At 32.8% G+C, this 24984-nt stretch overlaps 3 protein-coding genes across 14 annotated transcripts; all 3 read left to right on the forward strand.

The window, feature by feature from the left end:
• Nucleotides 1–766: 766 nt before the first annotated feature.
• LOC146916344 (uncharacterized) lies at nt 767–4998 on the forward strand. The gene has a single exon (XM_085718475.1). It carries the CDS (start codon nt 868–870, stop codon nt 2521–2523), a length of 1656 nt encoding a protein of 551 aa, XP_085574601.1. The 5' UTR covers nt 767–867; the 3' UTR covers nt 2524–4998.
• LOC146916345 (uncharacterized) lies at nt 767–13647 on the forward strand. Of its 8 annotated transcripts, none has more exons than XM_085718480.1 (7): nt 767–911; nt 2940–8104; nt 10013–10149; nt 10374–11319; nt 11923–12004; nt 12274–12449; nt 13200–13647. In XM_085718480.1, the coding sequence occupies exons 2-3, from the start codon at nt 6474–6476 to the stop codon at nt 10017–10019; spliced, it is 1638 nt and encodes a 545-aa protein (XP_085574606.1). In that variant the 5' UTR covers nt 767–911; nt 2940–6473; the 3' UTR covers nt 10020–10149; nt 10374–11319; nt 11923–12004; nt 12274–12449; nt 13200–13647. The 8 variants fall into 8 exon arrangements, with proteins under 8 accessions (XP_085574606.1, XP_085574604.1, XP_085574607.1 ...); XM_085718478.1 differs by lacking the exon at nt 11923–12004 and having other exon boundaries at nt 10374–10413; nt 11074–11319; XM_085718481.1 differs by lacking the exon at nt 11923–12004 and having other exon boundaries at nt 10374–10413; nt 11187–11319.
• Nucleotides 13648–17378: 3731 nt separating this feature from the next.
• LOC146916346 (uncharacterized) lies at nt 17379–24766 on the forward strand. 5 transcript variants are annotated; one of them, XM_085718495.1, is made up of 3 exons: nt 17379–17693; nt 20184–21980; nt 23117–24766. In XM_085718495.1, the coding sequence occupies exon 2, from the start codon at nt 20331–20333 to the stop codon at nt 21966–21968; it is 1638 nt and encodes a 545-aa protein (XP_085574621.1). In that variant the 5' UTR covers nt 17379–17693; nt 20184–20330; the 3' UTR covers nt 21969–21980; nt 23117–24766. The 5 variants fall into 5 exon arrangements, 3 of the variants coding, with proteins under 3 accessions (XP_085574621.1, XP_085574622.1, XP_085574620.1); XR_015015007.1 differs by lacking the exon at nt 17379–17693 and having other exon boundaries at nt 17800–21980; nt 23117–23204; nt 24239–24766; XR_015015008.1 differs by lacking the exon at nt 17379–17693 and having other exon boundaries at nt 17801–21980; nt 23117–23204; nt 24511–24766.
• Nucleotides 24767–24984: the final 218 nt, after the last annotated feature.

Below are 24984 nucleotides of genomic sequence, written 5' to 3' on the forward strand. Positions count from 1 at the left end.
GGGGTGTTTCATGAATCATTGTGATCAGGTGGTTTTTTTGTTGGAGTTTCACCTGTATCCATATGCGCTGAGAAGACAAAGTCGGCAGACATGAAACCCTAGCAGAGAAAAAAACACCAGTATTATAGCTATCAACTGAGTTATAAGTCGTTTAGTTTAATATGATTAAATGTAGATTATTTTTAAAATTTTTAATCATGTGGTTTAATTTGAAGAATGAGTTTGTAAAATTATGTGTAATTATATGTGACTTGATTTTTATTTTTTAAAATTTTAAGAGATCGAGTTATGGGATTTAATAGTATACATTTTTTTTATAAGGACCGAGTCATTTGGTTTAATCGGATTCAGTCATGTGATCCAACCGTTGTACCAGTGGTTCAATGAACCGGTGACCCAATAACCTAACCGAGTCAACGACCGATCTGAGTTTTAAAACTATGTTATGAACGTATTAGTATCCACACAAAAATGAAAGTTAATATTCTTCAAAGAAGAAAATGAAAGTTAATAATTAAAACATTGTATATGTTGGACCTCCATCAACATGGCTTACAAAATATATTTTGAATTCAGCAAAATTAATTAAAGATATGAGAGTTATTTTAAATGATAAGGTGCATAAAAAATGTCTTAATCTTAAAAATAAAAATAAAAATAAAAAATGCAAAGAGAATTGGGGGGTGAAACCGTAATTTAGTAAAGTGTTAAAAACCCTTTCGCAGAGTCATCATCATCTTTGAAGATCAAGCTACGAATCTTGTTCAGCTTCATAGACACAAACAAAGAAGAGAGACTTTCCCCAATTTCCATTTCCATTTCCGCTCAACAACGGCAACGACGACGTCTCGTTCAACGACACTCCGAATGATCCTCTCCATCTCTCAAATGGAGTCAATTTGTTTCTTCAGGTTTCATTCTTTTTCTTCTAATCCCTTTTTTCGCTTTACAAGAACACTATACTATTCTCACACTAGATTTGTTCCCAATCATGTTGATGCTGTTGATAATGCTGTTTCTTCATTCAATCACATGCTTCTTGCGAAACCCACTCCATCCATCATTCAATTTAACAAGATTTTAGGTTCCCTTGTTAAGTCTGGCAACAAACGTTACACCACTGCCATTTCCCTTTTTCATCGATTGGAATTCCATGGAATTATTCCTGATATTTTTACTTTTAATATTCTCATTAATTGTTACTGCCATCTTGGAGAAATGGATTTTGCATTTTCTTTATTGGGGAAGATTCTTAAGTTGGGGTTTCAGCTGGATATTGTAACGCTCACAACACTTATCAAAGGTTTGTGTGTTAATGGTAAGGTCAAGGAAGCTCTTCACTTTCATGACCATGTGCTTGCACTTGGGTTTCACTTAAATCATATTAGTTATGGGACCTTAATCAATGGCTTGTGTAAATTGGGGGAAACAAGAGCTGCCTTGCAAATGTTGAGAAAGATTGAAGGGAAATTGATCAACACTGATGTGGTAATGTACAACACAATCATTGATAGTTTGTGTAAAGATAAATTGGTGACTGAGGCTTATGAGTTATATTCTGAAATGATTGCAAAGAAAATTTCTCCTGATGTTGTTACTTTGAGCTCTCTAATCTATGGATTTTGCATCGTTGGTCGACTAAAAGAAGCATTTCGTTTGTTCCATGAAATGGTATTGACAAACATCAACCCAAATGTTTATACTTTCAATATCTTGGTTGATGCTCTTTGTAAGGAAGGAAATGTTAACCAAGCTAAAATTATGATAGCTATGATGATGAAACAAGGTGTGGAACCTAATGTTGTTACATATACTTCACTAATGGATGGGTATTGCTTAGTTAATCAAGTGAACAAAGCCAAGCATGTATTCAACATCATAGGGAAAAGGAAAGTTACACCTAACGTTCACAGCTACACTATCATTATTAATGGTTTATGTAAGATTAAAATGGTTGACGAAGCCTTGAATCTCTTTAAAGAAATGCATTGTGAACCTAATATGATAACTTACAGTTCTCTTATTGATGGTTTATGCAAATCTGGTAGAGTTTCTCATGCTTGGGAGCTTCTTGATCACATGCATGCTAGAGGTCAACCTGCCGACATAATCACATACAACTCCTTCTTACATGCTTTATGTAAAAACCATCAAGTTGACAAGGCAATTGCATTGGTTAAGAAAATTAAAGACCAAGGCATTCAACCAAATATTAACACATACAATATACTTATCGATGGACTATGCAAAGAAAGAAGACTTGAGAATGCACAAGTGATTTTTCAGGATCTTTTGATTAAAGGCTATAATTTAACTGTTTGGACATATACAATCATGATTAATGGTCTTTGTCTAGAGGGCTTGTTTGATGAATCTATGACCCTACTGGAAAAAATGGAAGACAATGGTTGCACTCCTGATGTTGTAACTTATGAAATCATTATTCGCGCTCTTTTTAAAAATGATGAGAATGAAAAGGCGGAGAAACTTCTACGTGAAATGATTGGTAGAGGTCTGTTGTAAGAAAAAGTAGAGTTAAGATGATTTCTTTTTGTTAACAGTTATGATTTAGTTATGTTCATTTTGTGATGAGAATGTTGTAGTTTTAACTAAAAATCATGTATTGCTATGTTCATTTTGTTATTAAATTGTTACGATTGGTCGTTTGTTATGATTTTTGACGTAATTATATTTTATTTCCAATGTGCAGTCAATTTTCTTCATATAGTTGTATCAATTTTTTCCATCGTTGGTCATTCTTTGTGTTTCTAATAAAAAACTAAATGCAAATCCCGAGTTTTAAATGTTTCATGTAGTCGACCCCATTTAGATGGAAGAAGCATTTGTGTTTTTTATTGCATTTTCTTCCATTGTTTTCACATGAAGGGAACATGTAAGGATTCAACCTTTTGTGTTTGTACCATCTGAGTTTTCTACAGGGCTACAATTGTTGATATATTCTTTGAAGTCATTGTTGGCCAAGGAATTGGAGCTTTTTGAATGGCTGAAAATCATTTCAGGTATGTGTGTTCTATTGATAATCTTGAATATACTACTTTTACAGAAGAATGAATAAAACATATATAAGGAATTGGATCATTTAGACATATCATTTTCGGGTTAACATTTGACTCATCCCACTATACTTATTGTCAGTTATGGACATAGAATCCTGTCAGCTGTGTTAATCATCTACTTTTTTTGACGTAGTTGTCATTTGTGTGATATTAGGAAGAAAAAAAAAAGTGGAGTTACATGTCAATTGAGATTGTTAAATTTGCAGTCCAACAACACATACAAACTATCTGTGAGCTTTTTTTTCTTCTGGATATTTAAGAGTACCTGGGAACTTAATCACACTGTCACAATTTTCCTTTTTGTTGGCAGATTTAAAACTAGCATGAACTCCTTATTTATTGAGTAAATTAGTTTATCTTCCCATACTTTTTATTTTTATGGTATATTTGGTATGTACCAGTCATTAGATTTTATTATAGTGTCTTGAATGGAAATATCTGGTGGAATCAAAAAGGTTGTGGAAGGCTGAGAAGAGCAAGATGTGGTTGAGTGGGAGTTTGCTCTGATTCAGAGGTATACTTAAGGCTTTGAGAGTTTTGAAATGAGAAAGAGTTAGAATTGTGTGGGTGAGATTGAGTTGAACAATGTGTATGTGCTATGATAACAGCTTGAAATTGGCTGAGAGACTATATAAAAAAAGTGAGAACTAGAAGAGTATGGTACTTTTGATATGTTCTTGGAATGTAATATGGACGATCTGACTGTGTAGAAACTAGATGCAATTTGTAGAAAAACTTATTCGGTTGGGCTTAGTAATTAAAGAAGCCAATGTCAGAACTTGGAAATGGATGGTTGCTGAGGTTAAAGGTTTCTAATGTTCCCTCTCTCTCACGCTGGCTTTGATTCCATCTAACTTCTTGGGATTTTAATCTAATTAGAGGTCAATTCTCCTGTACGAAAATAATAATAATTAGACGTCAATTCTGATAGTTAACATGGGAGGCAAACGACATATTAACTTTTTTTCAAAGGACATTTAGAAGGAGAATATAAGCTAGCATGATTTGATGGTAAGCAAAGGTTAAGTGCGATAGTTGCTATTAACCTACTATCATGCAGTGAATGAATTAGTGTCCTGTGGAAGGTTACACTACATAAACTTTCAAGTAGGGTTGTGTTCATGAGGTGTTGGCTTGTTATTGTTTAAATGTATAAGTCCTTAGCTGCAAGTGGCATGTGCTGATTTGGTGATGTGATGTGAATTTATGGTTTGGGAGCTCTTATTGCTACAACCTGAGCCTGGAAAATTGGTTGCTTGTATCTTCATGTGGGATGTTATACTAAAGAAGGGTGGGATAATGGCCGCTGGTCTACTGGCATGATTCTTTGGAGCTGATTTTTTCCATGTTATGATTATGACGGTTGAAGAAGTCATTATTGTGATGCATAATGGAGCATGGGGGAGTGTGTTACTGAGGAGTCAAAGGAATTCTTGGTTTCTTCCAATTTCGGTTATTCGTTTGTCACTCTAGATATTTACGCACTTCATAAAGTGGTAACCTATTTTTTATGATGTGTGTTGCTGCTAGTGGTATTGGATGGAAGAATGCAGTTTGCTGTTCTCTAGTGCTACTCTTGGTGTTGATAGTGTATGTAGTTTGGTGTTCATGAATCTTGCTCGTCTAGGAGTACCATAGCTTAGTGTTGGAGTAATTATGTTTTTCTTTTCTATTCTATCATCGTTAAGGATAATGTATCTTTAATTTTGGTTTTGCTTACTTTCTAGTTTAGATTAGGTTGCTTAAGGGCTTTGTAATACTTGGTGTCTCGACAGGTTTTTAGTAGGTTGAATTTGGTGTAATTTTTTTTCCTCATCTAGGTCTAGTGCGTCATTGAGTTTCCTCGTCAATCCTTCCTATAAAGTGGGGAGAGTGGTCAAGTTGTTTTAAATAAAATTGATTATTTATCCAAAAAAAAAAATTGCTATAAATAGTTTGAGAAAGTTTATTAAGGTTGTAACTGGTTGCAAACTCAATCAAATGACTATGTTTTTAACTTTGTAGAATCGGAGGCATGAGAATCTCCAACACTTTTATTTTATCATATTATTTGTATATATTTAACCGTTTTAAGTTATTAACTTGAATGTTTTGAATTTGTTTGCAAGCTCACACTTTTTGTTTTTAGCGATGTTAAAATTTTATTTGATTGTGATGTACTTTATTAATTTGAAATAATGAATATTGTTTCATTTAGTCAAAATAAATAAATGGGTCAAATAAGTTCTTCGTCCATGAAAATACAACAAATTTTGATTTTATTCCCTGAAAAATAAAATGAGATGTTTCATCCTCACAATAATTTTTGTTTTATTTTTGGTAAATGTATGTAATTTTGACAACTTCTTGGCATTTCTCTGTTTTTTTAAAATGATAAAAAAATTTATTAATTTGGGAAATTAATGTGAAGATATTATCAATTTCGGAAAAACCATAATTTGGAAAGTGTTGTAAAACGCTTGTACTGCCTTAGGTCTGTTTGTTTCAGCCACCAAGTTGCCTCTTCCACACGAGTGTTCACGTCACAGCTGCTCTCTATGGCTCTAATGTCTTCTTTGTTTTCACCATTATGTCAACTCTAGTGTTGAGTTTGTGAGGAGACAAGCAAATGAGGCAGCCCATAGATTAGCTAAGGCGGCCACATCCTCAGCTAGTTTCCAAATTTTGGTAGAAATACCAGATTGTATTGAACACGTTTTAAGTAATGAAATGATATAAGTTTCTTTCCTTCAAAAAAAAAAAAAATCAATTTCGGAAAAAACAATGAAGTTAGTGTCTTTTTTTTTTTTTTAAAGAAAAGTAAGTGTCATTATAAATGAAATAATATAATGATACTATTTCTCTATATGAGAAGTAAAAAATACCCAAAAAAAAAACACAGAGGCATATGTAAAATAAAAAATGTAACCGGGGTTTGAATTCCAGACATTCAACTTCTCCACAATTAAATTGTGTGAGCTCTAACCACTAGACTATTTGACAAAAAAAAATGTAACCATGTTTGTGGGAATTGGAAGTATCTTAAATCTACCCTTTTTTTTAAAAAAATATATCTTAAATCTTTGGTAAAAAAAATTAAATCTTAAAAATAAAATTCCTTTGTGAGCCACACAACACGGGAGGCACTTACTTTGTGTCTGAACTCTGAACTATTGAAGAAAAAGAAGACGACATTCTTGTTAGATTCGGTTCATTCAGCTCAGATCTCATTCTGCTTCTTGTTTGTTAGTTTGTCTTCACTCATCTATAGCTCTAATGTCTACATTGTTCTTAAAAACTGAGTTTTAAGAACAGAAAATAACATCACCGCTGAAAATTGTTCTGCAGTGGACACAGGCCAAAATCACTTCAATCAGGTTCCAAATTCCATTCCCTCAATCACTACTTGTTGCTCCAATGTTGTTTTCAACTTTCAGGTTCCTTCATTCTTCTTTCTTACATCACTCAAACTCACTTTCACCTTTGGGGTTAAGGTTTTACTCTCACTTTAGATCCATTCCCAATGATTTTGATGTTCATAATGTTGTTTCGTCCTTCCATCGCATGCTCCGAATGCGTCATACTCCATCCATTGTTGAATTCAATAAGATCTTATCTTCCCTTGTTAAGACTAAGAACCACTATCTCACTGTTCTTTCCCTTTCCAGAAAAATGGAATCCAAGGGAATTAAGCCTGATTTATTTACTTTTACCATCTTGATTAATTGTTATTGCCACTTAGGTCAAATGAATTTCTCTTTTTCTGTATTGGCTAAGATTCTCAAGATGGGTTATCGCCCAGATACCATAACCTTGACTACTCTTATCAAAGGTTTGTGTCTTAATGGTAAGGTCAATGAAGCTCTACACTTTCATGACCGTGTACTTGCACTTGGATTTTTCATGGATCAAGTTACTTATGGGACTTTGATCAATGGATTGTGTAAAATGGGAGAAACAAGAGCCGCCTTGCAGTTGTTAAGACGAATTGAAGGGAAATTGGTCAAGATCAATGTGGTTATGCACAACACAATCATCGATGGTTTGTGTAAAGATAAACTTGTAACTGATGCCTATGGTTTATATTCAGAAATGATTGTAAAGAGAATTCCTCCCACTGTTGTCACTTTCAGTTCTCTAATCTATGGATTTTGCATTGTTGGTCAATTCAAAGAAGCATTTGGTTTGTTCCGTGAAATGGTATTGAAAAACATCAACCCAGATGTTTATACTTTTAATATATTGGTTGATGCTTTTTGTAAGGAAGGAAAAATGAAAGAAGCTAAAAATGTGATAGCTGTGATGATCAAAGAAGGTGTGGAACCTGATGTTGTTACATACAATTCATTAATGGATGGTTATTGCCTGGTTAATGAAGTGAATAAGGCAAAACATGTATTCAACATCATAGGAAAAATGAATGTGACACCTAATGTTAACAGCTGCAACATCATTATTAATGGATTATGTAAGATTAAAATGGTTGATGAAGCCTTGAATCTCTTTAAAGAAATGCATTGTGAACCTAATATGGTGACTTACAGTTCTCTTATTGATGGTTTATGCAAATCTGGGAGAGTTTCTCATGCTTGGCAGCTTCTTGATCAGATGCATGATAGAGGTCAACCAGCCAATATTATCACATACAATTCCTTATTGCATGCTTTATGCAAAAATCATCACGTTGACAAGGCAATTGCTTTGGTCAAGAAGATCAAAGACCAAGGAATTCAACCAGATATGTACACATACAATATACTTATTGATGGACTATGCAAAGAAGGAAGACTTAAGAACTCACAAGTGATTTTTGAAGATCTTTTGATTAAAGGCTATAATTTAACTGTTTGGACATATAATATTATGATCAATGGTCTTTGTTTGGAGGGCTTATTTGATGAAGTTGCAACCCTGCTGTCAAAAATGGAAGACAATGGTTGCATTCCAAATGCTGTAACTTATGAAACAATTATCCGTGCTCTCTTTAAAAATGATGAGAATGATAAGGCAGAGAAACTTCTACGTGAAATGATTGCTCGAGGTCTATTGTAAGAAAAGTACTAGTTAAGATTATTTCTTATTACTTATTAGGTTACTTTGAATTTTGATGACAACAATTGAATCCTAATTATTCATTTTAATGTTTCCTTAATGGTTACATATGCAAATGATGATCAACTACACAATGACCTCTATCACTTTAGTTTTAATTTGGAATCATGTGTTTTTATTTTTTTTTTAAATAAATATTTATTTCTTTGCAATGTACTGTCATTTTTTCTTTTTATTCATTGGTTATTCTGTGTTTTAACTCAAACCAAATAGAAACTAATATGGTTATTCTTTGGTTATTCTTTGTGATCTTTGGCTGGTGTTTGTCGTGTGTGATACAATTCATAAAATCATGATATGTCATTTATTTTTGTGTTTTAGACTGGTATGGTTTTCTGGGGTTGAGTCGGGTACAAGTTGCGCCACTGTCGGTCGAAAAATTGGATGGAGTCCTCTTTTTTCTTCTTCTCTGGTGTTGTGTTCGTAGGATGGACCTGATACACTTTCATATTTCTGTGCTATCTTGGATTTGGTATAACATGCATGACTCATTGGTGTAGTCATACAATAGCAATATAACAATGTGTGAATGTATAAGGAATTCAGGCAATTTCAAATATTTTTACCGACTTAGTTTGTACTCTTAGATTCTAGAACCTTCTGCTGAGCTCTAGAAGCTTCAGCTGTTTGTTCCATTTCTGCCAGTGTGGTTAAAGTTAGTTAGCCACCTCTGTCCAGCTGACACTGACAACTAGGGTGTAGGTTAACTCAATCATGACTGCTTTCCTATATAGGGATTGTAACTCAATAGATCGAATAACAAATTTTAGAATTTTCTGTTTTTTGTTAAACAATTAACTATTGAAATACATTTTGCTGAGAGAGGTTCATTCCACCATTACACATTGTACTAGCTTAATATTTCTTTTGTTGAGTGGATGACAATCAACAACCTCCTCACTATTTAATAAAGGAATTTTATCAGTATAGATGAAAATGAATGTTACCTTTTTGGAGACCTTGTCTCTGGTGTAAAAGATTATCGGAACTTGAACAGTGAATCTTGAGTTTGCATGGTAGAATGGACCTTGGAATTAAAAATGTTGTCGAAGACTTATAGTCGATTGGAATGATAGCTATGTTCATTTTGGTACATAGTGATGCATTATCTGAATATTGTTATGCCTCAGGTTGGTGGAGGATTTAGTCTCATTTTTTTGAAGAAATTTAGTCTCATTGTGTTTGATATTTTTTCTGACCTTACATTTTCCCTTTTACCAAGCTCTAACTAATTTAACCCAAAATATAAGAAGCCTAAAAATGTGGTTTATAAAGAAATTAGAATCTCTTTGGAAATTAATGCAAAAACTGGTTAAGTTTTAGAATCTTTATTAGCAAATATGTGCATTCTTTTGTTATTTCTGACACAATTATGACTCAAAAAGAATCATCTGATCATATACTAAATTTTCCATGTTTAGCTGCTCTTGTTAAGTCCAAAAGAAGATTTTTAAGTGTTGAGTGATATTAGTAACGAAGGTCTGATTTGCACCTTTGGCCAGCAAGCTTTAGGATATGTTTGAATTGACGAATTTGAGCTTATATACTGACATAAATTCTTGTGGGATTATTTGGAAGAGTTTATAGAATTAACTTGGGACATATCCATAAGTTGTTTTCAACTAAGGTCTCCAATATAGCTTATTAAAACAACTTATAGCTTATACAAAAATAGTTGACTTTATTTTATCTTTTGTTAAATAAATAGCTTCAAATAAGTACTTATCAAAGTGTCTTAACAAATTTCTAATCTTAGTTATTTAGGAGTTGTTGGTTGAGTTGGGAGGAACATTGTTTTGTACCTTAGTTCAAATAATTAGAAAGTTTGATCATGAATGTTTCAGATTCTGAAATTCAGGATTTGGTACCTAAGAGCACATTATTTTTTTGGTCCAAGCTGTATCACATGCTTTGACGATGAGTTATGCATTTAGCAGTCATGACAGAGCTTGGATTGCTGCCCTGACCAACAAGTTTAGAGGTAATGATAGTATCATGTTTACTTTGATCTTGAACAAACAAAACTTATACAGTGTGCAGTTACTCGAGTTTCTAGTCAGTGTTGGCATAGTAGTATTCATATGCTAAATGAGAACAGAAGTTTGTTAGTATATAATGAATGCAAAACAGATTGCTTTTCTTTTTTTAAAAAAAAAAAATAGTATGTCAAAGTTCCTTAACTAATTTCTAATCTTGGTTATTTAGGTATTGCTGGTTGAATTCGAAAGGAGAAGGACAGCTCTAGGTATGTGTTAGACCCCTTATTAGTAAGAACAATAGAAAAAGGTCTGAAGTATATGGGCTGGTTAAAAGTAAAAGTTAGTCTTCAATCTATTTAGAAGTTAATTTTACAGTCTTAATTAATAAATAGCGAAGTTGGGATGTTGAGAAGATAGGCATTTATTATATGGGAGAGAATAAGACTCTGGAATTTCTTGGATTGGAATTGTATTACAAGACCAAACTCTATCAATTTTCTTAGTTTTTGTATTAATCTCTAATTAGTTGTAATCTAAAAGAATCCATCGTCTGTTCTGAGACAACAGTTCCGAGATTGTTATAATTAAAGTGTTGTTTCTACTAATGTTATCATTATACATACCAGTTTCTGTAAGCTGGTCTTAGTTGGCCTCCTATCATTAAGGTGTATGCCCATTGGCCAGTAGGCCCTAGTTATGTAAGTAGGTGTGCGTGTATTTAAATGGAATAAGGATGAAAGAAAGGGCATCCGGTTATTTTTATTATTGGCTGGCAAGGGAGATACTAGGATCTCTAATTTCTAGTGGTTGGTTTCACAATTTCTGCATAGTTGTAGCAGTTACCAAGTATTTTGTTCATGTAATCTATCCATCTAATACTTGTACAAACAGTGTGTTCACATGAAATGATGTTGTTTACCTGATAGGAGTCATTTATAGGCATACAAGATTCAATTGGCATAAGAAGCCACAAGCTTTGATCAGTTAAAGGATACCCGATTATGAGATATGATCAGCTTATCATTATTTTCAATCGTAGATGTGGCAGGCTGCCACTGTCCCCTGTGGCACGCTGATACCTTCTTGGCTGCCGGTTGGTACTGTTTCACCAGTACCGGCAGGACTCATGTGATAACACAACTACTCCACAGGGTCTAAACCTCTATATAGAGGTAAAATTTACTTATATTATAGCTTCTCTAATATCCTTTGTGCACATTTTCTCACTCTTCGTCACCTTTTTACGAACTCTAATATTGTATAATCAGTCTATTCTTTGGTTACTGTCTTACTGTAGAAAGCCAAATAAACTACCTCTCTAATGATAATTTATATTATATGATGAGTCTATTCTCACACTTTCTCTAGTGCACATTATATGCTATTCTAATTTTTCACCTCCTTCATTTCAATCTAGTTAGTTGACCGTCATTCCAATAAGGCATGATCCTAAAACGTAGCCTGGAAATGGGATAAATGGGTGGTGACTAGTGGCAGTATTGCTTAGCCTGCATATTGAAGTTGTAATGCAAAAAAGTAAAAAAATTAAGTTTTTGGAAGTGTGCGGAGTCTGAATCATCAAATGTTTCTGCACATTTGTTTGTTTCTAGTGTGTGTTGTGTTGCTGGCTGTAGCTATGTCGCTGGGAGGTTGTACTGTGCAGCTGTTTTTGTGTTGATTTTGCTGCTGTAAATTCATGCAGTTTGTTTTCTCGTCGTTTTTGGCCTTCGGTTCAGCTAAGGCTTGTTCTTGAGTTTTTTTTTTTTGCGTTGTAGGGGCATGTTGGTTCTGTTAGACTAAGCCAGTTATTCAGAAAATGAAGGTTGAATGGGGAGGTTGGACACACTATTGTGGCGGGTATGTAGGTTGTACTAAGTCAGTTTGCATTGCTGCCCTGTGTTGGGTTTCAATTATTGAGTCTGTTGTGGGAGGTTGGATTCCAATTTCATAATTATGCAATAGCTAAGAGGAGGTTGCGTTGTGCTGGTGTCAATACTTGTAGTGTGCTGGAGTCGGTTGTGTTCACATGATTCTTGTAGTTTCTACTTTCAATACTTGTAGCAAATTGTTGTTCAAATTTTGACCAATTTTAGTGAATTTAAATTGCTTTTGTAACTTGGTTTCAGAATATCAAAGATGAAATATAAGATTTCAACTAATTGAATGTGGATCTTGAAGCCTTCAACCAACTCGAAACAAATTGGCACTTGACATTAGCAAAAATCTGAAAAATATCATGGGATGACATCCACAACAACAGCATATGAAGTTCACGTCATGTCATATTCTTCAACAATCAACGGTATTATTAAGTCTGAAACCTATCAGATAATTTGTCTTTTGCATAATAATTTGTCATGTTTTCTTTCTTAGTAAAAGTTCACCTCAGAGTTGTCTTTACTCATTTTGGCTTATGATACACTGTTCTTGTCGTTCCTGTTTGAAGGCTTCAAATATCTCTTAGTTGATTTGGTTTTAGGCTTAAATTTCTTTTTGGTATCCATTAGGTACCCGCAAAAAATACCCACAATCTGTAGGACAGGTACGGGTAATTACTAGTAAAAATGAGTGGTCTGAGTGATTAGGAGCTGAGAAGAGGAAGATGTAGTGGAGTGGGAGCTGGCTGTTTCTGTTGAGATTGATGAAGAGGTTTAGAAATGAGGTAGAGCTAGAAATGTAAGACTGAAATTGAGTTCAACAATTTGTTTGTGTTATGATGTCAGTTAGAAATTGGATAAGAGACTATATCAAAGAGTGGGAACTAGAAATGAACTTATTTTATCTATTGTGTCAATTAGAAGAGTTAGAAGAGCTACTAATATGTTCTTTGAATGTCAGTTAGGCTTCTCATCACTTTTGCATAATGAACCAATTATAAAACACTATTCTATGTTATCAGTTTTTGGGACTGCCTTGCTGTAAAATAGAAATCAGGAAGGTTTGATAATATGGACAATCTTGTTGTCTAGAAACTAAGATGCAATTTGCAGCTAAAAAATTGTCATTTGGGATAAGTAATTAGATTTTTTTTTTAATGGTTAACTCGCGACAGGTGGAGCAACTTGTTTTCATTGGAAACTTGGAAGAAGAATATAAGCTCGCATGATTTCATGTTTTTTTATTTAGATAGTGCTATAATTTGCTGGTACCTTGTATATCTTGTAGTATTTATGATATTTGGCTGGTGTTTGTGGTGTGTGATACACTTCAAAAATGGGGATATGCTGAAAGTTTTGTTATAAACAGTTTCACAAAGTTTGTTTAGGTTTTAAATTGTTGGACAAAATGTAAATGGATAGATAAAAGATGAAAAGTTTATTTAGGTTAGGTTTATTACTCGACACATGGGCAGAGAACAGAAGTGCAAAGGGGTTATGTCTGGAAGTTATTTTTTATTTTATTTTTACCAAAACAAGAAGTGTTTTTTAAGAACAGTTAAATGAAAATGTAATTTAACTTTTGGAAAGGTGAACGGAAACTCTTCAAACCCTTTCTCCATACACTTGTGTTTCAGGGTCATCTTTCTTTGGTGTACACTTTGTTGTCAAATAGTAGCTATAGCGGTGCTATAATGTTATTATGTAGCAGAAATTGAATAAATCGCTATGGTTCTGTGGTACACTATTTACTATAAAGATAAAGTGTTGTCAAATAGAGGCTATAGCCGCAATATAGTGTTGTAGCGTAGCATAATTCGAACACAACTATTTTTTCCCAATTCGCGATTGACAATTCCAAACTTATCATATAGATGAAAACGCAATGCTGGCTATTGCTTATGTGATGGTCACAAGTCTTATATTGCAGTGGCAAATGCTTGATACTTCAGAAGTTCGTTGGCATATGCTCCTAGGTTGTAATTGCTCTTGCAATATCACATAAGGTCATGGACTACATATGACATGATACAAAGTTATAATATCGCATATGCTCTATTTGGTTTTATGCTATGCTTTCAGTTGTAGTCTCTCCATTCATTTGGAATTTTGTATTTTCTCCGAGTGTTTGTGACTAGCTTATAATTCGTTCTTTACGGGGTACTTCTCTGGTGTTAGAAAGTTGGGTTAGATACATTGTCCGACTCTGGTGCTATCTTGAATATGTTATTTTTATGAATTAGTGTAATCAATATATATTTTGACGAATTCCACTTAATTTAGCAAACTAAAACACATGAAACATACAATTCCAGTGATCTACTTTGAGATGATTTCTAATTTGATTTTCAAAATAACCCTTCAAATCATGAAGTTGATTAAATCACTGTTCAGTTGTGAATGATATGATTTGTGTATTAAGCCTGCACGTGTTGCTCGATTGAAACTAAAATCACATGCTTATATATGTGGTTATGTACCCTTTAGTTTTTTCTGATTGTTGATACCAAGCTTGGTATGACTTATGAGATACTACTCATCTATAATATCATACACGGCATTGTGCACCCATTATCAAAAGATACTCATACAAAAGAGGTTTTGTTGATTAACTGATGCACATGTTCCTTAAGCCAATTTAAAAAATCCGCTGAAGGACAAAACATCTAAGTTGAAATCATGATATTTGTAAAGTTGATCCATGCAATATCCAATAATCGTCAAGTTAATCACACTTGTATTTGATGTTTATAGTTTGTTAGCTTATCCAATAATCCAAGCAATATCCACTCATTACAATACCACTTGCAACTTGATACATCAAAACCTATGATGCCAAAAAAATTACTATAGTTGCAATCAACTCAAAGTGGTTACCTCTTTTCATGACAAAAAAAGTGATGTTGCAATCAACTCAAAAAGTGATGTTGCGCTGCCAATTATAATGTACGGGTCTATTTGAGCACGGGTCTTTTAAATTTTTATAAAACTTTTATTAAATATATATGTTTACATTATTGCGACTTATTCGATTAACTTCTAAACGGTAGGACCCATGCGGTAGCACGGGAATAGTCTAGTTATTAACAAAAGAAAAATTGTGTACATGGGCATACAACCCTAAAAAAAAGGCCACAAGCAAGTAAAAAAAAGAATTCTGCTATTTACCCAAACGTTTTTCTCATTCCCAAATGAAAAGACCAAAACGCCCTTGCGTGAGTTAACTCCCGCAGCATGAGTTAGCTCACGCTAGTGTAAATCTCAGCGTGAGTTAACTCACGCTATAGTAAAACCCTGTGTAAATCTCTGCGTGAGTTAACTCACGCATATGTAACACTAGCGTAAGTTAACATGCGTAGGGGTATTTTGGTCCGTTCACTTGGGAATGAGCAAAACCGTTTGGGTAAAGATCAGAATTCTAAAAAAATGCAATAAGGAGAAATAGCCCTAAAGGAAAATGGAACTGCTCAACCACTTTTGGGTTCACTCTTACAACTTTTGTTATCTATCTATCTATATTAGAGCTGTCAAAACGGGCGGCCCGGCCCGTTTAGGCCCGGCCCGACCGGGCAACGGGCTTTTTAGGGCCGGGCTAAAAAGCCCGGTTTAAATATGGGCTAGAATAATTGAGCCCGAGCCCGGCCCTATACGGGCTCCCGGGCTAACGGGCCAGCCCGGCCCGCACATATCTAGTTTTTTTTTTTTTTTTTTATTTCAATCTTAGTACATAGTTTTTTTTTTTTGAAGAGATCTTAGTACATAGTTATTTTTTTTTTTGAGAGATCTTAGTACATAGTTATTATTACTACTTGTTAGAATTGATAAAATTGTCACTGTTCTATACTATATGTTGCTTGTTGCTTGCTGGTTTATGTGGCTGGTAGCATTCTTTTGTTTGTATTCTTTTGTTTTGTTATATTCTTTTGTTTATAATTGGCGTGCAGTATTCTTTCTATATCCTTCAAACTTTCACAAAAACTCAGTAGGCTCAACCTATTTTAAAGGAGGCAGATACCTGTATTATATTTATTCTGGTGTAAATCTTACATTAGTTTAATTTACATTAGTTTAATTTCTTCGCAAAGATTGGACAGATCCATGCAACGTGTAACTGTGGACATACTTTTCTGATTTTGGACATATCAATTCACTTGAAGATACAACAATATCAATATTATCAACTAAAGTGCTTATTGACGTCTGTGCATTCAACTACCTTCATGCAGTTCTTATTACAGAAGCAACATATTTTTTTCATAATTTCAGTTTTTTTGCGGGCTGCCGGGCCGCCCGAGGCCCGACCGGGCTAGCCCATCCGGGCTCCGGGCTTTTTCGGGCCGGGCTAAAAAGCCCTGAAACGATTCGGGCTGTAATTATTCGGCCCAGGCCCTGCATTTTATTCGGGCTTTCGGGCCGGCCCGTTTTGACAGCTCTAATCTATATATATATATATATATATATATATATATATATATATATATATATATATATATCTATATATCTTTGAATTTGAAACTTGAACTATTCTTATGCAAGAGTTTTGATGATGTGGCATGTCTAAATGAGCTTCAATTTCTCATTCTCTATTGATTGAAACTTTGCCACTCTACAAAGAGTTCTTTCACTATTTTTAAACCAATTCAATGTCTGATTATATAATTTCTACAACAAAAAACTGATGCTTTAAATTAAATATGTAAACGTATGTATATTTAAAAGGTTTCATATGATTAGACCCATGTCTTCTTTGAGTAAAAAAAACCGTTGCTTTTATAACTTAATATTTAAAAGGTTTGGTTTATCTCCACAAAATGGTCATTAAATCACAACCGATGCAACTCTTGATGGAATTTACAAGTGGCTTTTAAGAGTTTATTTTTGAAAGAGGATTTTCAGATTTAAGAATTAAAACTACTTCTTTTTTTGACCACAAGAATTAAAACTACTTAAAATATTATTGTGTGTAGTTTTAAACAAAATATCGTTCCAAGCCAAAAATTAATATAATAAAATAAAATTATATTAGTATATACAAACATTTATCAAAGTTTTAAACAAAATATCGTTCCAAGCCAAAAATTAATATAATAAAATAAAATTATATTAGTATATACAGACATGTATCAATGAAACGAAAGTAATTTTTTTTTATGTGACCTATAAAGTATTTTGACCCATGAGCTTAAATATGTTTAAGACCCACCAATTATTTTAACACATACATAGTTATTCAAAGGTTCAATCATTGAATATATGATAAAAATTCTTTTAATGAACCAATCGTTTTCACATATAAAATCTCACCCTCCATTATTGATTCATGAAGAAAAAAAAATCACATAATTTAACTTCTTGCCATTTTTCTCTAACATGGAATTCTTAGATGAAACTCTTCAAACACATGGAATTCTTAGATGAAACTCTTCAAACTCTTGGTGATACTCTGGAATTTTGTTTTGTTGTTTTTGTTTATCTATCTTACTCTTCACATATATCTTGATTATTCATTTACTACTTTTCTACCTTTCTTTTTTATTTTCTTTTATTGTCTAATATATATGTGACTATTTTTTCGTGTGAACAAGGAGAAAAGGAAAAACTATGCTTCTATTTTTGCTTTTGTTGCACCCTTATGCTCGGAAAGCCTTAGAAAAACGACATCTCATAGCGTAAGTATATGTCTTTTACATTAATATTTGCATATATTGAATTAAATTATGTTTGTTCTTCTTTTTAATGAATGAAATTGGGTAGTGTGCTTTGCACTACTTTTGCCGTTAAAAAAAAAAAAGAATTAAATTATGTAACATTAATACTTGCATATATTGAATTAAATTATGTAATTTGTATTGCAATTGTTTTATGTAGTAAATTTTATAGGTTTCTTCTGAAAGATAAATTTAAATTTATTATTTTAATTTTTTTAGTCAGAATATTTTATTGTTATACCTATAAGTTTTATATTAAATTGGCAACAAGTTGATGTTGCGGACATTCAATCAAAGGATGACAGACCGCGATGAATTTAGGAATATAAACCATGTGTCTTATTTTTAAATATATGTTGTATACAAAATGTTTGTGATCTATTTGGATGTCATGAGAATGATAGAAACTAAGTGGGAAGTAAAAGATTTTGAAGTTGTCATCCATGTTGTGATATGGTTATTGTAACATAAGAATGATAATGATGGAACTCGATTATTTGGTGATTTTGTCTCTTTTTTCTCTCATATATATTGAAAATGCAATTCATATGCTTATACAACACTCTTTTGGATTTTCCTATCATTTTTAATATTAAGTTAGAATTATGATTATGTGTAACTATTTGAAAAACTTTTCACTTACCCCTATGTAGTAATCTCTAATATTAATGTGATTAAGATTCACTTACATAAAAACTCACCCTTTTTTACTTCGTTAATATATATATATATATATATGTGTGTGTGTGTGTGTGTGTCATTGAATAGTACTAAAGGAAATCTCATCTATAAAATAATAGTGATGTATTCTATTTTCACTAGAATAGTGCTATATACCAAAACATAATAATAAAAGAAAAAAGTCAAACAAAAATATTGGAGAACATAAACGTGATCAAAAAAAGGAAAAAAAAAAAGATTACGCAGTGACATGGAGGTAAACTAAGTCGTTGACTAAAAATCTCCGGACCAATTATAAAAGTCGGAGTAGAATCCCAAAGGTGGAGGTTACATAGGAAACTTTAAAAGAAGCTAATTTTCCAACACAAGAATGAATCTCTTTAATAAATATGAGAGACCTTAAATAAGATAGGAAAACAAAAGTAAGCACTTACGTCACTTTGCGTAGTTCTCAAGAACATGATAAAGAAAAAGTACTCTTATATAATTACACTATTAGGATAAACTATGACATGTGTTTAAACTTATAGAATATTATAAGGTCCATCAAAAATGATATTCACAGTCCATAAAATATTTACATAAACCTACGATGTAAATCAAGACAACTTCTGATATTTTTAAACAATACACATATTATTAATATAAATCAATATTAAACATATTTTTTTTTTGAAGGAATCAATATTAAAAATAATTGTACCACTATATTTCAAAAAAAAATATAAATCATTTGATCAGAAAAAAATTACAAATCATTGAATTATATATGAGTATGCTTATCACAATTTTTATTTTCACATTTGTAAGAAAAAATGCAAGCACTATTTTAATCGAACCCGTACAACGCACGGGTTATATACCTAGTAAGAAGTAAAAGGAGCCTCTGAATCCTTGTTTGTAGTTATCAAAAGATGTTTAATTAGTAGGTTTTTTGTTACACTTGAGTAGAGTGACAAAATAATCCACTAATCCATCATCCATCCAATTTATTAACCTATAAATATATTAATTACACAATAAAATCGTCAACGAATCGCAAAAATTCCATATAAATACAATTTTATTAAAAATCTGACGGATCATTAAACACTATTTAAAATATAGTTTGTTTTTTACGTGTTGTTTTGCTTGAAAGAGCATTTGAAGTTTGTTGTTGGACAAAGAGTCGTTGACACTTGGATTTTGTTACCGTGTTTGCGGTCAATCCATCCGCCATAATTATACTATCATGTTGTTGTTGGACAAAGAGTCGTTGACACTTGAATTAATCTATCATGTTGTATTCTTGTTTGGGTTATTCCTGGGTTCTTTGTAGCACTTTCTTTTTATTTAATATATTTACTTTGGTCTAAAAAAAAAATACGTAAATAGTTTAACTTTTTTTTTTGAAGAAATACGTAAATAGTTTAATACTCCCTCCGTTTCAAAATGAGTGTCGCTTTAGCCAAAAAAATTTGTTTCAAAATGAGTGTCGCTTTCAGTTTCCAATGCAATAATAACTTTTTCTTTTCAATTGTACCCTCCAATTAATACTCTGCACACTACTTCCAAAATATTACTTTTAAAACTAACCAATAGTTAATAAGGATAATTTGGTAAAATAACCATTTTCTTTCTCTTAATCATTGCATTTCTTAAACACCTAAAACGACACTCATTTTGAAACGGAGGGAGTAAAATTCTTATCTCTTTCTTTTTTTATTATTATTATCTCTTTTTTAAACTTATTTATTTAATGTTTGTAAAATGGTGAAATGAGGTTAGCAGTAAAGAACTCATGTTACATCCGTAAGTAGCTCAATTTCTTCTCTCACGAATTGTGATTCCGGTGCCGCAAGCTTCAACTGAACAATTCGCCGCCGTCACATTGAAGCCTGTTGCATCGCAACCATCAACCCGTCAGTTCCTTTAAGAATGAGAAAAGTAAGTTCTTTTGTTAAGCCATCTTTTCTTATTCCCTTTTTACCCTTATCACATTCACACTTCACAACCCTAACCCATCGATCTTCTCCCAATAATATTGATATTGATAATGTTGTTTCCTCATTCAATCGCATGCTTCGTATGAATCCTACTCCATCCATTGTTGAATTTAACAAGATCTTAACTTCTCTTGTTAAGACTAAAACCCATTACAACACTGTTATTTCCTTTTTCCGACAAATGCAATTCAACGGAATTGTGCCAACTATTGTTACTCTCAGCATCGTCATCAATTGTTACTGCCATCTACGTGAAATCAATTTTGCATTTTCTCTGTTTGGAAAAATTCTCAAAATGGGTTATCAGCCCGATACCATTACCTTAAATACACTTGTCAAAGGTTTGTGTCTTAATGGTAAGGTGAAAGAAGCTCTACACTTTCATGACCGTGTGCTTGCACTTGGATTTCAATTGAACCAAGTTACTTATGCGACCTTGATCAATGGATTGTGTAAAATGGGAGAAACAAGAGCTGCCTTGCAAATGTTGAGAAAGATTGATGGGAAATTGATCAAGACTGACGTGGTAATGTATAACATAATTATTGATAGTTTGTGTAAAGATGAATTGGTAATTGATGCCTATGAGTTATATTCTGAAATGACTGCAAAGAAAATTCCTCCTGATGTTGTTACCTTTAGTGCTCTAATTTATGGATTTTGCACTGTTGGTCAACTTGAAGAAGCATTTGGTTTGTTCCATGAAATGATATTGAAAAACATCAACCCAAATGTTTATACTTTTAATATATTGGTTGATGCTCTTTGTAAGGAAGGAAAGATAAAAGAAGCTAAAAGTGTGATAGCTGTGATGATGAAAGACGGTGTGATTCCGGATGTTGTTACCTACAATTCATTAATGGATGGATATTGCCTAGTTAACAAAGTTAATAAAGCCAAACATGTGTTAAGCATTATTTCTCGAATGGGAATGACTCCTAATGTTCATAGCTATAGTATCATGATTAATGGATTTTGTAAGATTAAAATGGTTGATGAAGCCTTGAGTCTCTTTAATGAAATGCACTGCAGAGGAATTGCTCCTAATACGGTAACTTACAATTCTCTAATTGATGGTTTGTGCAAATCTGGGAGAATCTCCTATGCTTGGGAGCTTGTTGATGAGATGCATGATAATGATCAACCACCTGACATATTTACCTACAGTTCTTTAATAGATGCTTTATGCAAAAACAATCATCTTGACAAAGCTATTGCATTAGTCAATAAAATTAAAGACAACGGCATTCAACCAGATATGTGCACATACAATATACTTATTGATGGGTTATGCAAAGGAGGACGACTTAAGAATGCACAAGATGTTTTTCAGGATCTTTTAACTAAGGGTTATAGTCTAAATATCCGAACGTATAATATTTTGATCAATGGACTTTGTAAAGAAGGCTTGTTTGATAAAGCAGAGGCCTTGTTGTCAAAAATGGATGACAATGGTATCATTCCTGATGCAGTAACTTATGAAACTATTATCCGGGCTCTCTTTCATAAAGATGAGAATGAAAAGGCGGAGAAATTTCTTCGTGAAATGATTGCTAGAGGTCTAATGTAAGATTAATACTAGGTAAGATGATTTCTCATTATATTATTGGTTGTTTTGAATTTTGATGACAACTATGCAATCGTTATGGTTTATTGATTTTTTATTTTTTTTTTAAGTAAAAGGTGGACTACTCAATGGTCTCACTATCACTTAATGTTAATAAAACTCATGTTTTGTTGATATGTTCATTTCGATATTATAATAGTGTTGGTGACTGATTTTCTTTTTCTTGACACAATTATCTGTTATCTTTACAACGTACTATCAATGAGCTTTATCTACTTTAATGATATTTTCACTCATTGCTCATTTTAAGTGAGGCTAATCACAAACTAATATGAGAAGGTAGGATCTTTGAATGTAATGCTCCTGTGTTGTATATGGTTTATTGAGTGTTAAAATGATGCAATAAGTCTATACAAGTCTTGTATCTTCGCAAAATGGGTTGCTCACAAGTTTTCCGTGAATATGTTTTTAATAATCATCCTTCCTTATTATACGATGAAAAACAAAGACATGATGGAAGCATTGTATCTAACCTTATTCCTTTTCTTTTTAAATTCTGTAATAGAGTAGGAAATCATGTTTTGGAAAATATTTCGCCATGGTTATATCATCATACTCTGCTATATTTGTATTTTTTGGTTCTTTCCCTTGTCACAGTGTTATCATTGAAAATTTTTTGTTTAGCAACAAAGATATATTTTTATATTGATGGAAGTTCACTGAACAAGTATGTACCACATTTTCCTATTACTAACCAACACCTGCAATTTTAACATTTTAAATTGATAGAAATTCGCTTGGATGATTATGCAAGAAGAGCTTGATGATCTATCTAGTATATTGTGTTAAGTATGGTTTGTTGATGCTGTCACAAAAATGACTTTAATTGAAGCTTTCCAGATCCCACTTGGTGGGAGAATTATTGCTCTCAAAAGAAACAGTGAAGCGTTAGATTAATATTGTAATGTAATGTTAGATTTTAGTTTCATTATGTTCTTGATATTTTCATAGACGCTGAATAGTGGAGAGAAGATTTTTCAGTTGCATTACTCCAACGGCCAGGCTTTGCACATCACTTTGAACATTGTTTCGTACCGCTAATCATATAATTTGAAAATTTGATCATTAATGATTCAGATTCTGAATTTCAGGATTTGGTACCTAAGGGGACACATTATCTTCAGCAGTAAAGAAAAACATTGTCTGGATTACAACCCTGGCTGTCCAACAAGCTTAGAGGTAATTGCATTAGAAGTATCAATCATTGCTTATTGATTGCCAAATGCTAATTAATACACTGAACCTATGGATGACCCGAGATCAGTGAATATTAGTATAAATAATTTTAGGATCTATTATGTGCTTGCATTAATTAGCTTTTACTCGTCGAGCTTGTATAGAGTCGATGTACAATAACATAAAATGTTACTATAAAAAGAATGAAATGTTTTATGAACTGTTTTTGTTTTTCTGATGCTACTGTATTTTAAGCTTCACTGCCTAGGGTTTATTCTAAATTGTGAGAAGGAGGATGATCTTCATGTATGTGTCTTGAGTCGCCAAGGTGAAAAAATGTATTGAATGTTGTCATCTTGGTGTGATTTTTCACTTTAGATTTGTGTTACACTTCGTATGTCTTTTCCTTCAATATTTGTGAGAAGTCCTTTTTTGTGCATCTTCCTTTTGGTCACAACAAAAGACTGAGAAGTCCTTCTCTTACAATCTTGTCCATAGGTCCTACTTCCTTTCTGTCCCCACTTTACCCGCATGATTGTCACTCTTCTGAAAATCTTCTTTTATATTTGTTTGGATTAAAGACTTAATATAATTATTTATCATATACTGCTTATGTATAAACTATTTCTATAAGAGAAAATAAACTTAAGTCAAATTGTTTTCATAGACGTTATAAGTTGTTTTGATAAGCTATTATGCAGAGCTTATGAAAATAAGCTGTAAACAGTTATGAACCTAATTGGATATAAATAAGTTATTCCTTTATTTAGAAGCATTTTATAGCTTTCTTAATTTAGGTGCAAAACATTTTTTGATAGCTAATACAAAGCCAAGCATGAAATACTAGACATATGTGATTTTGATATTGTGCTTGGTAGTGTGGTTATGCTGTTAGTGTGGTTATGCTGTCTGTGAAGTGGACCTGTTGATCAGAAAATGCACTTACCAAAAAATGTGGAATCTAATTGGACAAGCTCACCTGATTGTGATACCAGAATTTGTGTCCAGAAAAGTAATGAATTTGTGTTGATGGTTAGGGATAGCGCTGGTAGTGTCGTTATGCAGTAGCACTTTTTACTGCAGCACCAACACTGTTATGGCTTTGAGCAGTTAGCCCTGGTTAGAACACCGAGAAGTGATAGCTTCAACGGAATCAGAGTAGCACAATATAGTGGTTGAAATGAATGGGAAAGTTTGGCGCGTTTTTATTGTAGTTGTAGAGGAGTGGTATGACTGTGAAATAGGGAAATTCTTGCTGTTTTTGGGGAATAGCAAGCAGACTTTACTTTGTTTTGGTTCTTTTGTGCAGGTTATTTAAAAGGGTATATTGGATGACAGAAGGCTGGCATTGAGTAACTCAAATAAAAGTAATGATTAGAAGTGAAATTATTTGTAATTTTTCTGCTGCAAAAAAGAGATTATTAATAATGGTTTATACATGTAATACCAAGATATGGAACCTCTCTGTTGCAGCTGTTGCATGTTAGAAGCTTCAGTTTGTTTCTCACATTTGATGTGACCCTGCTTTGTTAATTGTAATTTTGATGGTTTGTTGAGTGATGGAATTTTTTTTGCTGTCTTGATGACATGAAAAAATCCTTCTGCTTTGGGAGTAGCACTGTTATGCATCTTTTTAGGCTTAAGCTAACTATAAATTGGAACCTGATGTCAATTCTGAGTACTAACGCTTATATTGGTTTCTCCCCTTAATTTTTGTATTCAATTTGAGTTTTACAACTTTAGTTCAGTAGAGATTGTGTGGGTGGGTGAGTTTTATGTGTGT

The sequence above is a fragment of the Medicago sativa genome, chromosome 6 (assembly GCF_051527215.1).
Source record: "Medicago sativa cultivar Bolivia chromosome 6, Bolivia_mono, whole genome shotgun sequence".
Taxonomy (NCBI): domain Eukaryota; kingdom Viridiplantae; phylum Streptophyta; class Magnoliopsida; order Fabales; family Fabaceae; genus Medicago; species Medicago sativa.